The sequence below is a fragment of the Pongo pygmaeus genome, chromosome 8 (genome assembly GCF_028885625.2).
Source record: "Pongo pygmaeus isolate AG05252 chromosome 8, NHGRI_mPonPyg2-v2.0_pri, whole genome shotgun sequence".
Classification (NCBI taxonomy): Eukaryota; Metazoa; Chordata; class Mammalia; order Primates; family Hominidae; genus Pongo; species Pongo pygmaeus.
The window spans coordinates 15679548-15694233 of NC_072381.2; the positions used below are offsets into that span (position 1 = coordinate 15679548).

General features: G+C 39.6%; 1 protein-coding gene across 1 annotated transcript in view; it reads right to left on the minus strand.

Annotated features, from left to right (window-relative positions):
* Positions 1–14686, minus strand: part of ITGA8 (integrin subunit alpha 8) — a 199477-nt gene that overhangs the window by 49990 nt on the left and 134801 nt on the right. The window contains exons 24-25 of the mRNA XM_054436441.2: positions 11297–11402; positions 7995–8153 (exon numbers count right to left, since the gene is read on the minus strand). Coding sequence (XP_054292416.1) covers positions 7995–8153; positions 11297–11402 — 265 coding nt within the window. The remainder of the gene's footprint in view (positions 1–7994; positions 8154–11296; positions 11403–14686) is intronic.

Sequence of the window (14686 nt, forward strand, 5' to 3'; positions counted from 1 at the left end):
TAGCTTGCAAACCAGCTTTCTGAAATGACATTCCAGAAATTATTTAAAAACAAAACAAAACAAAAAGGAAGAAGCCACCCAAGAAATCTAAACAACAGTTAAAGCCCATTTTCTACATGAACATTTGGAGCCTCTTTCACAATTGACAATGAACCTACAGGCCATGGTTTTCTACCGAGGGTGGAGGACGCTGGCCTCTTAGCATCCATGATAGGCAGACAGTTCCCAGGACAATTTGTTAAGTGCTAGGAGAAGCTGGTGGTCACCACTAAAGTGTCTTCTGCAGAACAAATGAAAATGACTTCTTTCTGCAATAAGGAAATAATTGTTGGTAAACATGTTTCTTTCTACAGCTGCTACTCAGAATTTAGCCCAACAGGAATTTTCTATTTTCATCATTCTTTACCAAACTCTTCACTGTGTCACAGGTTTAAATTTATGGATTAAAGGGATACTGTGCAGCCAGAATGTGCAGTACAGTCGGAAATGCGGCATTTGAAAAAAGAAGTTGGGTGAAATTAGATGAAGCGCCCTGTGAACCCAAACAAAAGCAATGCACACTATCTTTTTCTTGTTTGTAATTTGTTTTTGGATTTCAGGTATTCCTAGCACACAAGAAACAACAGACAACTCTCGTGTACTTTGCCTATAATTAAACTAAAGTGGAGACAAGCCCCGGGGGGCAGTTCAGCATGTAATTTTCTTTAAGACATGAATGTTCAGGTTTTGTAGGGAAAGATAACCCCCACTTTTTTAACCTCCTGAAAAGTTCATGCAAAGCATAACTAAAAGAATCAACTCACTCCACTGGTGATGTTGATGCTTTCTTAGTATTTCAACATGGTGTTTTTACATTCCAAAATATATGTGCAAACCTGAAGACCATCTCAAAGAGAAGGTAAAAATCGCAGACTATATAATTGTTTTTGATGGTCGAGAATTGGATCTTCAGGCACTCTTAAAAAGGCAGATACAATTCTTCTATCACAGGTAGCATTCCCGTAAGAAAGAAAAAGCATACCTAGGACAGACTGACCAGGTCCGGGGCAAGCCATAGATGTCACTAGCACGTCACAGTTGGAGAGGAAGTAAATTAAAATTGACTACTGTTTTCCTGATCAGACCTTCTAAAATAATAAACAGCTAAGTTTTTTTTTTTTTTTTTTTTTTTTCTGGGAGGAGAGTTTATAGAAGACAGCTGAGTATTGAAGGGGCAGGTAACAGCCATCAAATAACGCTTTAGCTAGGACATAAATTACGGTTCCTGTGGTCAAGGCGGTCAAAATGATTTCACAAAGAAATCAGGAGTTAATGGTAAAGATATACTAAATAATCTTCCTTTCATGTCCTGATTTTTTTTTTTTTTTTTTTTGAGATGGAGTCTTGCTCTGTTACTCAGACTGGAGTGTAAGTGATGTGATCTCAGCTCACTGCAACCTCCGCCTCCCGGGTTCAAGCGATTCTCCTGCCTCAGCCTCCTGAGTAGCTGGGATTGCAGGCACCCACCACCATACCCAGCTAATTTTTGTATTTTTAGTAGAGATAGGGTTTTGCCATGGTTGCCAGGCTGGTCTTGAACTCCTGACTTCAAGTGATCCTCCTGCCTTGGCCTCCCAAAGTGCTGGGATTACAGGTGTGAGCCACTGTGCCTGCCATATGTCTTGATTTTTAAGGGTGTGTGTGTGTGTGTGTGTGTGTGTGTGTGTGCGTGCACCTGAGTGAGAGACAGAGGGAAAGAGAACCAAGAACTGTTGTGCTAGGAAGTAACAAGAGCGCCTGCATTCTGAATTAAAGAAAACCAGTACACGAAGGCAGTTAGGAAGAAGAAAGTACCCTTAAGGATAAGACAAAACTATGCAAATTTGCCAAGCCACTGTCTGCGGGCCCACTCATTCTAAAACATAACTCTAAAACTCTCATCCCTAATGAATGGACGGTTTCTGTGTCTCCGCTTTCCATGTTTGTACTATCTGGTTGTAATTTGGACTTCCCATGGGACTGGTCTGATTCAGGAGACATTCTCGGTGGCAACCTCCAGCTTTCCACGGCTCTCACAGCAGTTTTTACAAACAGCATCGGCTTTCTCTCATGTTAAGCCCTTCTTAGTCTATAGAGTCTTTCAGGCCACTTTTATCTTAGGATTATTTTCCTGAACTTCGGCCCAAAATGGTGTTCTGTACTCTTAACATAGGTTATATGTGGGCATCTTATCGGTCTTCCTCTCCTAGGTACGGTCTCACGTCTAAGCCTTTTCCCTCTGCATCTCACACTTAGCTGTCTGTTACAAAATCTTGCCAATTAAAGAAAAATCCTAGGCTGGCATGGTGGCTCATGCCTGTAATCCCAGCACTTTGGGAGGTTGAGGTGGGTGAATTGCCTGAGCTCAGGAGTTTGAGACCAGCCCTGGCAACATGGTGAAACCCCATCTCTACAAAAAAATACAAAAATCAGCAAGGTGGGGTGGTATATTCCTGTAGTCCCAGCTACTTGGGAGACTGAAATGGGAGGATTCCTTGAGCCTGGGAGACAGGTTGTTGCAGTGAGCAGATAGTGCCATTGCACTCCAGCCCATGCAACAGAGTGAGACCTTGTCTTAAAAAAAGAAAAAAAAGAAGCTGGGTGCAGTGGCTCACTCCTGTAATTCCAGCACTCTGGGAGGCTGAGGAGTGCTGGGATTACAGGAGTGAGCCACTGCACCCAGCCTCTGAGGAGGGCGGATCACCTGAGGTCAAGGGTTCGAGATCAGCCTGGCCAACATGGTGAAAACCCATCTCTACTAAAAATACAAAAACTATCCAGGTGTGGTGGCGGGTGCCAATGCTAGCTACTCAGGAGGTTGAGGTAGGAGAATGACCTGAACCCAGGGGTCAAAGGTTGCAGTGAGCTGAGATTTCACCACTGAACTCTAGACTGACTGACAGAGTAAGACCCCATCTCAAAAAAAAAAAAAAAAAAAAAAAAAAAAAAGAAAAAAATCCTTTACTCATTATGAAACTTCTGGCTCCTCAATAGGTTTTACTTTTTCGACCTCATCTTATCTAAAGATAACAGTCTGTGTGCAGGACTCTCCAAACCCTAGGATAAAGCCCATCAAATAAGAAAATTGATAGTTTGAAATAATTATTGTACTGGCTTTAGATTAGTTGAGAAATACTTTACTCATCTCTAAAATTTTATTCCAGGAAGGATCTGGAAAAAAATTAGCTCTAATGGATTGCTCTGGATGCTGCAGACAGTTGAACATTTCAAAATGTTGTAGATGGTATGATGTGAATAAGGTGCCATGTTAAAATCCTCTGTCTCTGACCTAGACCCTGAAGCCTGGAGGGAGACCCTTCCCGGGCATCTGCTTATGCCCCTAAATTTACAGAAAACACAGCTGAACCTGATGAAGCAGAAACTATCACTGGAGAAACAGAAACTCAAAGGCAGAGACATTTTCATTGGGAGGCAAAAGAGAAAGTGGGAAGGGACGTCCTCAAGGGACTTCCATGCCCCTACGCTGGCCTCAGTTGGGCCCTGGGGACAATTCACAGGGGAAACACCAGTTGTGCAGCTCACCCAGCCTTTCCTGATCTCCTGCAGCCCCCAGCCTGTTGCCTACCGTTGATTCCACCTTCCCTCATGCCCTAAGGGTTGAAAGTGTCGACAAACCAAGCTGAGTGAATCCCATAAACCCTGATATGACGCAAGTATTTATTTATTTATTTGTTTAGAGGCAGGATGTCATGCTGTTGCCCAAGCTGGAGTACAGTAGTGTGATCATAGCTCACTGCAGCCTCCAATTTCTGGGTTCAAGTAATTCTCCTTTCTCAGCCTCCTGAGCAGCTGGGACTCCAGGGACTACAGGCATGTGTCATCATGCCTGGCTAATTTATTTTTATTTTTTGTAGAAATGGGGTCTTGCTATGTTGTCCAGGCTGCTCTCAAACTCCTGGCCTCAAGTGATCCTCCCACTTCAGCTTCCCAAAGAGTTGGGATCATAGGCACGAGCCATGCGCCTGGTCCAAGACAAATATTCAGAATAAGAACTCACTGACTTCTAGAAGCATTTGTGTGTGGCTGCCCCTGCCCCACCCCAATTTAGTTGCTAATGCTCTGTGTTTGGGCAACAAGTGAGATGGTTGTGGGTGAGAACTTTTCACCACTGTTTTTTAAAGCAGCCATAGGTTACAGGATGATCCCAGTGGTAGCTTACAAAAGCAGTCAGTATCTCCTCCTGAAACTTTGGGGACATTAGGGTAACTTGCTGAGATAACCAAACTGTAACCAGTTTCTACTGTGATTAAAAAAAAAACAAACCTGAACCTTGTTTGGGTCTTATCAGATGCTGAGACTTATGTGAGAAGACTTTCAGGGTTATGTTGTATTTGGAGTGCATATCCAGGTTATAGACCGGTTGTATTTCAGAAGGTTTTAGGCTAGATGTTTGGCATTCAGAATGCATTTCTCTTTAGAAACGATGTTTTAAATGGTGTTTCAGTTCTCAAGCCAGTCCACAAAAACCCAACTTAATCCTCAGTAGGGCTTTGATGCCGTCAAAGTATGTATTTGTAAGAAAAATAACAATGTCCAGGACTGCTGCCATATGAGTAATTTAAAAAATAGAAGAAAATCCATTTGTTAAGTACATTACATTCAGCACATTACATTAGGTGGAAATCGATTTAATTGAGAAAAATTAGGAAGTATGTGGGAACTTGTAGGGATTCTCAGGGCATATTTGGGAAGTTGTGAAGGCTTTAGAGTTAGTGGCAATGGATCCCTGGAGTGTGTGACCTCTAAAATGCTTCTTAGGAAGTCTGGCTTATTTTTCACAAGTTTTCCTAGAGATCTGTGGGGGTCAGGGAGAGGTAACGAAGAAGAGAGCATTTTTCCAGTGGGAAGTGGGCAACTTAAGAATACATAAGGAAGGGGGACGTTGACTACAAAGTGTATCTGAACATGAGGGAAAGGGATTTTGCTGAAAGAAAATCAATGGAATGATTAAAGAGGAAAATGTAGGAAGGAAACGGCCAATCCCTCAGCTTTAGAAAGCTGGGGAGAGAGCACCTCTCTTACAGGCCCACGGTGGCCTGGGACATTTTGGGGGCTAGTCCAGTGGGGACTGGAGCATCCTCAGAAAGGGAGAAGAACTTGTAGATATGAACTACTCACAGATGCAGCTGTTTATGAGACACTTACTACCTAGATCACTCTTCTTATAAAGAAACTGTAGAACCGAATAATCAGGAATTGAACCTTAGTTCACTTCCCCGGTAAGTAGGATTGGATACTGGAATTGAATTCTTGCCTTGACAAATGTTATTTCTGCTGCCTCCCTGTTCATTTTAGTAAGCCCATCCTCTGTCTGCTTCTTACTAAAAATAAAACTAAATGTACAATTTTTTTAAAGAGATGAAGTCTTGCTATGTTGCCCAGGCTGACCTCAAACTCCTCGCCTTACGTGATCCTCCCACCTCAGCCTTCTGAGTAGCTACAAACATCGCTGTGCCTGGCTATGGCACAGTTTTGTTTTTTTAACAGCAATTCATTTTCATGCTAATTTGAATTTAAAATGGTTATTAAAATTAAAAATTCCTCAGATCTATTCTGTTGAAGACAACAGGTAAGAGATTATTTGTTTTTCACTAAAGTCCAAGTCATATCAAGAAAAGATGATGTTTGCATTCTCTAGGAAAAATTAAATTGCCAAGTAAGTTAATAGCAACTTCACCAAAAAATTATTTAGCATCATAAGAGGAGAATAATTTCCAGTAGTCTCAATTATTTATAGCCACTAATATAAACTCTCTTGATTATCTGTTTTTTAATGTCTATTAATAAAAGCTCCTTTAGACTCTCTGGAGCATTTACTAAGTATAGGTGACAGTACTTTGAGAACCTGAAAGTAATAACATTTCACCTTCTTTATGAATTTAGAATTTCAAAAATTCACAAATTGCTATGATTAGTTATTTAAGGGAGATATTACTTTATATTGTATTTAAATCTTATATTCAATTTCCACAGATTGAAAGTTTTAGGAAAATGAACATAATTGAATTGCATTTTAAAAAGTATTAGCCTCAGACAGAATTTTACTCCAAGCACATACATTAAAGAATAAGTGGGGGCGGGGCGCAGTGGCTCATGCCTGTAATCCCAGCACTTTGGGAGGCCGAGGTGGGCGGATCACCTGAGGTCAGGAGTTCGAGACCAGCCTGGCTAACATGGTGAAACCCCGTTTCTACTAAAAATACAAAAAATTAGTCAGACGTGGTGGTACATGCCTGTAATCCCAGCTACTTGGGAGGCTGAGGCAGGAGAATTGCTTGAACACAGGAAGTGGAGGTTGCAATGAGCTGAGATGGCGCCATTGCACTCCAGCTTGGGCAACAATAGCGAAACTTCATCTCAGAAAAAAAAAAAAAAAAAAAAAGAATAAGTGGGGAGTAGGGAACACCAGATGCTTAGTATATACTATGGCTTGGTTTGCAAGAATCTGTCAACATTTAAGACAAGTCATCTATTAGTACTATCGCAGTCACAGTATGCCACAAAAAAACAAATAACTCACAACCAACATGGTGTACATTAAACCAGTTACATAATATATACAAACATATATAAATAGTGTCAGATATAAACTAAACATTACACTCAAAAAGAGTTAGAGGTCTCTGCAGAATCATGTGCTCAAAGAATCTATGACTGAAAGTACATGTTAAATGCAGTGCAGGATATGTAAAAGTGTTAATTATTTAAATGTTATACATTTGCATTTGCAGATGTTATTTTACAATAAGCTACTGTCCTTAAAGAATTTAAAATCATCTCAATGAAGAGCAAAGAGGAAATGAGAAAAAAAAATCGAGGAAGGAAGTATTTTAAAGAATCTTGGGTAATACAAGTGGCCTTATGTATTATTTTCACATAAAGAAGGAGGCTGTTGTCTCATAAGTCCTTTACTAATGAACCCCCTTTAGTCTTCCCTTTGAATAGAAGGCATGTTGGGTAGAAAAAGAATGCCTTTCAGAATGAGCAATGACCCATTGTCACTGGCTGAGGTAGGGGCAGACCTGCTGTGTCCTGGCTGGTGGCGTGGGTATTCCATGAAGCCTGCGCTGCACCATTTTTAATGGAGACACTGTGTCCTGGTAGCTACTAGGAGAACATTCATTCTTACATGAAGTTATCTCCTAAGGACAATATCTGACTACAAGATGATGTTGTCTTTTGTTTTTCTTTATACAAATGTGGCATTTTCAAGGGCTTATGCTAATTAATTTCTTTCTTTCACAGAAAAACATGAAAGCCAAATTTGGATGTTAATCTGGATGGGATCAGCTCCTTGCTCCTTGTTAATGAAAGTCGGGCCCACACACTGGCATCAGGTACAGGAGGTGGATGCTTGCAGAGAGGCAGAATCTCAGGTCCAACCCCAGCCCCTGCATTTTAACAGACAGCCAGGTGATTCAGAGGAAGTTTGAAAAGCACTGCTCTAGGCTTTAAGCTTCGATTAAAGAATAGGGTCCAGAACATTCCATTCTGGGAGTTCTCATGGCCCTTGGCAAATTATCACAGTTCTCCACTTGCTATGGGCTGCAGCTGGAAGAGCCTCTTTTGGCAAAGACCCTTACGAAATTTGGCAATAGACCAAAAAGACTTTAAAAATAGCATTTTATACTAATTCTCCCAGATGTGACATGTCTATTTATGATTTTGGTTTGGGTGTGCTGCTAATTGAGCCAAAAATAAAAGGTGTCTATTAAAATGGGTGAAATAAATGACAAGTCACCATGGGCAATAAAGCTAAAAGAAATTTAAATTTGTTAGGAGGGATATTTTAAATTAGGCTTGATGTTTTAACTATAAAATGAAAAGGTCTGATCAATGATCATTGAAGCAACTTAAAATGATTTCACTCTTCTTTTTTAAACAAGCCCAGTTTGTATTTTTTTCACACCAGAAAAATAAAATCAACAAAGCCACTGATTAGACCAGACTCCTACCTTTATATCCTGTGGATTGATATTAGGATTAGTGTGGCACTGCAGAGGTCCCAGAGTTTGAATATGGAAAATATAGAGAAGAAATTCATCCCGGGCAGAGAAAGGCCAGCCCACCTCCAGGATGGTGTCACTGATGGTACTTGGTCCAATATTGTGCAGCTGTAAACAAGTGACATGTTATCTAATGACACAGCAGAAGGCAGAGAGATGAAATGAAACTCCATATACTCTATACCCATTTTAAAAAGCATGTATTATTGCTTTTAAGTCATCTGGACTATGACTATGGAAAATAAGAAAATTCAGAGTCGATATGGCAAGAAGCACTCTGAAAGCATCATGGGCTGGTGTTTAGAGAAAACTCTTCAATCTATGAAGCTTTAAGAGTGGATTTCCTCAGTTGAAGACCATACTGCCCTTGTCTGATAACTGTGATGCTGGCTTTAAATTTATGTTAATGTAATCGTAGCACTAGAAATTTTAATTTTGATTTTATGCCTTCAAAACTTAGTGACTCTCTCTTTACATTGAAATCTGCCTCCGCTTTCTTGACTACTGACTGTCAATTGCAACCATATGTGATGCACTCTCTTTCACCCTCTGGAAGAACGTCCATCCATCAAGCGCCAAGGCAGGCCCATGATCACCACAGTTCATTTCGAGTGCGTGTTTCAAAGCTGAGCTCCTCCTGTTTCCATCAGCAAATCTCAAGGCAAGAAAGGCCACATCTCATAAAGAGATGAACATTTTTTAACACATGAATCCTATAGTTGGAGGATACAAAATTGTTTGCCTAAAACACTAAGTGCATTTACATTTATTCCAGTGTTTTCAAAATTTAAAGTCAGCAGAGATTTTCTTCTTTTTCTTTTTTTCTCAGTTCTGAAAATTACATTGATCTATAAAACAATGGATAATTGCTTTTGCTTATTAGATGGCCTGTTTAATTCACCTTATCAAAGAAGTTTGGCAACCATTGATTGTATATTTTGAGTCACGAGATTAGCAATGTACAGAATATTTGATGATTGCTTTTTGCACTACCAGTAACTACCCTAAACTTTCATGATCCACATTTATGCTAAGATTTGAAGCAGGACTGCCCTGAGAATGATTGGGTCTGAATATATTTTCAAACTTTAAAGTTTCACCATTCTTGAGCAGAAACCAGGACACACAGCTTTATTAAATTATTTGACAGCTTTTTTTTTTTTTCTTTTTTTCCAGTGAGGTTCTTAATCAGAGTGGCCTTGGAGACTGTGTTATCCTTTTGCTATCAAAAGAGCTTAAGGCAAAGCTTTGATCCAGCTGTGGACAAGGCTCCTGAATCTGGGCCACAGGTTGGGCGGATGACGGAGGGTTTCATGCTGATGCTGCCCAGGAGTTGAGGCATCTTCCCTACGTTTGTAAACAGTTCATCACTTTTGAAAAGGCTTTATTGTTAATCTTAGAGGATGTTATTCATGTCCCTTGTAGCTCAAGATGAAAGTCATAGTCAGAATTACTAGATTAGAGGCATGAGTTACATAGGAAAGGAGCAGAAGGCATTAATTGAGAAGGAACCTCAAAGAGAATGCCTTGGAACATGGTTTTACCAAAATTCCATGCCTGGTCCCTTGAAAATGAATACGAATAACTACTCTTTACTGCTAGCATTGACTGTATTTAAAAAAACAAAAACAGAGCAAAACCAAACAAAAACCTGAATAACTACTAAACTAACCCTTTGCTATATGTTGGTTTCTTTTTAGAAAATTATTTATGTTTATTTATTTATTTATTTTTAGAGATTGGGCCTTGCTATGTTGGCCAGGCTGGTCTTGAGCTTCTGGCCTCAAGTGCTTCTGCCACTTCAGCCTCCCAAAGTGCTGGGATTACAGGCTTGAGCCACTGTGCCCAGCCATATATGTTGGCTTCTAACTGAAAAAAGTTTAAATGTTTCAGGTGATGGGTCAACAGATCCCTGTTCACAACTTAATGCCTGAAATGGGAAAAGAAAATCAGCTCCTTTTTATGCATCACTGGTTCACTTCTGGAAAATATTTTACTAATCAATGAACTATTTAAAATCTCAGAATAAGATATTCATTTCCAATTTGGGTTCTTTGGATGAAAAGTAAAATTATTTTTATCTATGTACCATCTACCCATCTCATATATTACATGTGCTTTTATTTTATTTTATTTTATTTTATTTTATTTTATTTTATTTTATTTTAGAGACAGAGTCTCACTCTGTCATCAGGCTGGAGTGCAGTGGCACGACCTTGGCTCACTGCAACCTCTGCCTCCCGGGTTCAAGCGATTCTCCTCCCTCAGCCTCTCAAGTAGCTGGGACTACAGGCTCATGCCACCATGCCCAGCTAATTTTTATATTTTTAGTAGAGATGGGGTTTCACCATGTTGGCCAGTGTGGTCTTGATCTCTTGACCTCGTGATCCGCCTGCCTTGGCCTCCCAAAGTGCTGGGATTATAGGCGTGAGCCACCACACCTGGGTGCTTTTATATATATATATATATATATATATTTTTTTTTTTTTTTTTAGCACAATAGTGAATAGTTCCTATCGTTTTCTATCTGGTACCTTCTAGTTGGTGACCTTCAGTTTAAAAGATGGGTGGGTTTTAAAGATATCTGATATATAGGAAAAAATGAAGTAATGTCTAGGAAGCTAGCCATTTTTATGTCTAGGTTGTTCAAATATTTTAAAAAATGGAAATAACGAAAAACAACAATGACAACAACAACAACAGTAACAAGATAAAGTGTTTTCACCATGTAACGGCTCTCTTACTAAGGGACAGGTGATTATATCCAGGATTACTCAACAGAACACTCCACTACACCCCACTGCAGTATGATAGCATAACAGCACGAACCTAGGCAGCATATACAGCTCAGAACTTGGGTTGATGTCTTCTAAAATGCTGTCTACTGTAGTTGTAGCACTGTGAGGGGCTCAGGTGGGTGGATCGCTTGAGCTCAGGAGTTCGAGACTAGTCTGGGCAACATGGCGAAACCCCGTCTCTAGAAAAAAATACAAAAATTAGCCAGGTGTGGTAGTGTGAACCTGTAGTCCCAGCTACTCAGGAAGCTGAGATGGGAGGATTGTTTGAGCCAAGAAGGGTCGAGGCTGCATTGAGCTGTGATTGCACCACTGCACTCCAGCCTGGTAGACACAGCGAGATCCTGTCTCAATAATAATAATAATAATGATAATAATAATAATGCTACATAGAATTTATTTACACAGAGCTTAAGAATAAACCCCTAACACAACTTTAACATAGACAATGGCTACCTCATAAATATGTTCCACCAATGGTCCAACCTCCTCCTCTTTGTGGGGCTCCTCTTCTGGTTCCCAGTTTTGAATGGGCAGAACAATCTGCGGAGGGTGTGACACTCTGAAACATGAAATGTCCTGTTAATTGTTGACAATGGCCCAGGTAAAGAATGTTTTACTAGTGGACAGTACACTAACAGAAGCAGAAGAAAGTGGCTTTCAATTTATTTGAGTAGATATTCCCTACAGGGAAAAATACTGAAAGTGATGTCCAGTAGAATGACTATAGTGATGGTGAAGATCTGAAACTGCTACTGTAGGCTCTCCAGCCCAGAGGGCAACTATTTTATAGCATCTCATCTCGTGGGCACTAAAGAAGAGAGTGGAGAGTGTTCCTGAGTTGAGATGAATAACCAAACCTATACATATATAAATACATACATCCATCTATTTCACATGTGAGAACGTGTGTGTGTGTGTGTGTGTGTGTGTGTGTGTGTGTGTATGGGTTGTTTAACCCCTGCTTTAAGCCATATCAAGAAATGGGACTCTTTTTTGCAGATAAAAAAAGTCTAGGATGCCGTGTGTTGTGTTAAATGTCCAGTTATGAAGAAATATAGCATCTGGTTGAAGGCATCAGAGTGGAAGAGTGGTCATTGTATATTCCTCCTTCCTATATTTCTTTGGCTTCCCAGGAAAGCCAGGCCCAGAGCCAGAACAAAATAAAGTGTGATTGAGTTATAGAGTGGTCTTATAGATATCTCAAGTGTGAGAGAGAGACAGAGAGTTAAATGGCGTAATCAAGGAAGTAGGATATTAACTTGACATATGATTATTTTTTCCTGTAACGTACACCTAGAAAATGAGCATTGGATAAATGACATACAATACATGGCATTATTTTATATAAAAAGCTGATTACAAGCTAAATTGTTATTTTTATAAAATCTTAAGAGGGTAGTCCTCAAAACCAACCAATGTTTTCTAGCAGTTTTTGGGTAAAACATGTCTTTAAAAGAATTCCTAGACTTTCAACTAAAAGTAACCTCAACAGAAAACATCTCTTTTGGCAATCAGATGTCATAGTGCCCTTTTAAAGGTATCCAATAATTAACATGGCTTCTGGCAACTTCAAATGTTAGCAAAATTTATAGGGTTATATTCTTACCCTAGGGCAAGTAATTTAATGTCTGTATATCCCTCTTTCTTCATCTGGAAAATTATGATAAACTCTTTGGTTTGTGTACCACAAATGTTCGCAAAACATCTCAAATGCTTTTGGTCAAAGTTAATTTGGCTGCATTGTTTTCTAGGAATGAGTACATTTTGAAAACAGACAACCCACAGAAATGTTGCTAAATTGCATAGCTCTTTGCATATGTCCTTACTGTGCAATATTAAATAAGAGGAACAGGGCACAACTTTGCTGGGCTGATACTGCGAACATTTCTACATTTATATTGGTTTGTCATTATGCTATGTTCCCTTTTCTGACTTGGTTTAAGTCATGACAGGCTCCTTTTATCAGAGAGAAGCCCAGAGAGCCTGGGTTTCTATTCCTGTCTTGACAATCTCAACACCCAAAGCTGGACTTTGCTTTCAGCTTCGCAACAGAGAGTTGAGTTCGTGTTCACTATCCATCGTCCATTGTGAGGTTCTTGGGAAACTTTTATTTATTTATTTATTTTTGCATAGAGACCAAACACAGTATAGAAGCTGAACACATTTTCTCTGAAAATTTTTGTTTTCATGGTCATCAATCCATAGGACTGGCCATAAATTCCCTAGGATCATAGAATCATATGTATTTGAATCTTGACCAGTACTATGGAGATGATATCATCAAAACCCTTCATTTTATACATGAAAGGAAGACTGTTGTCCAGAGAAGTAGAGGGTTAGTTGCAGGTGAGATCTAGAACTCAGATCCTAAGTACCATCTACTCTATTTCTAATATAAAATGCACCATGGGGGCTCCTAAGCTTCAGTGGTATTTAGTGAAGATGACTTAAATTTCCTGGCACAGTTCTGTAACAAAAATCAAATAGAAGTCTATGAAGCAATATATAATCTATCAAAACATCATGTCAAAATCATTTAAAAAGCATGGCTCACAAAACTCAGTTATTTACCCACTGAAGACTACTTCAGATCCAGGGAAACCATGGTAAAGAATGATTTTCTAAAGATCTCAACTAAATCAGTGAAACAGTGTTCATGGTTTTCTTTCTCTTTTTTTTTTTTTTTTTAAAGACAGAGTCTCGCTCTGTCACCCAGACTGGAGTGCAGTGATGCGATCTCGGCTCACTGCAAGCTCTGCCTCCCAGGTTCGCGCCATTCTCCTGCCTCAGCCTCCCAGTAGCTGGGACTGCAGGCGCCTGCCACCATGTCCGACTAATTTCTTTTTGTATTTTTAGTAGAGACGGGTTTTCACTGTGTTAGCCGGGATGGTCTTGATCTCCTGACCTCGTGATCTGCCCGCCCGGGCCTCCCAAAGTGCTGGGATTACAGGCGTGAGCCACCGCACTCGGCCTCATGGTTTTCAAAGTGAATTTTTTAGAAAGAAGGAAGAAATCAAGCAAGCAATACAGAATATATTGAACTAATCTGCCTAGGATAAACAGCCAGTGTGGTAATCTTACGACCCTCACTGCATAGCCTTCCATCCTAAGATGGAAGATAGAACGTTATCCCAGTGAGACCCTCAGATAAGAAGAAGACTGGGGTACTGTTAATGGTAACAATAAACATGAGAAATGAATTTTAGGAGAAGCAAGGAATTAGTTGTTTTTAAAATTAAACCTTATTTTGAGATAATTGTAGATTCGTATGTAGTTGTAAGAAATAATATGGAGAGATTCCATGTACCATTTAGCAGTTTCCCCAATGGTAACAGCTTGCAAAACCAAAATGTGATACTGTATATAATATCAAAACCAGAATATTGTCATTGACATAGTCAAGAACACTTCTATCACCACAAAGATCCCCTTTTACAGGAACATTCACTTCCCTCTGTCCTATCTCCTCCATATCTCTTGGCAACCACTAATCTGTTCCTCATTTATATAATCCTGTTATTTCAAGAATGTTATATAATTGGAATCATACAGGATGCAATCTTTTGGGATTGGCTTTTTTGACTCTGCTTACTTCCCTGAAGGTCCATCTGTCAATTGTTCATTCCTGTTTATGGTTGAGTGATATTCTATGGGATGGATGTACCACGATTTGTTTAACTATCAACCCATCAAAGGACATTTGGGTTGTTTGCAATTTTTGGCCATTATTAACAAAGCTGCTATAAAGATTTATGTAGGGATTCTTGTGTGAACTTTAGTTTTCATTTCTCTGGAATAAAGGAATTAGGTTTTCAGTAAGTTGAAGTATATATGCAATCAGGA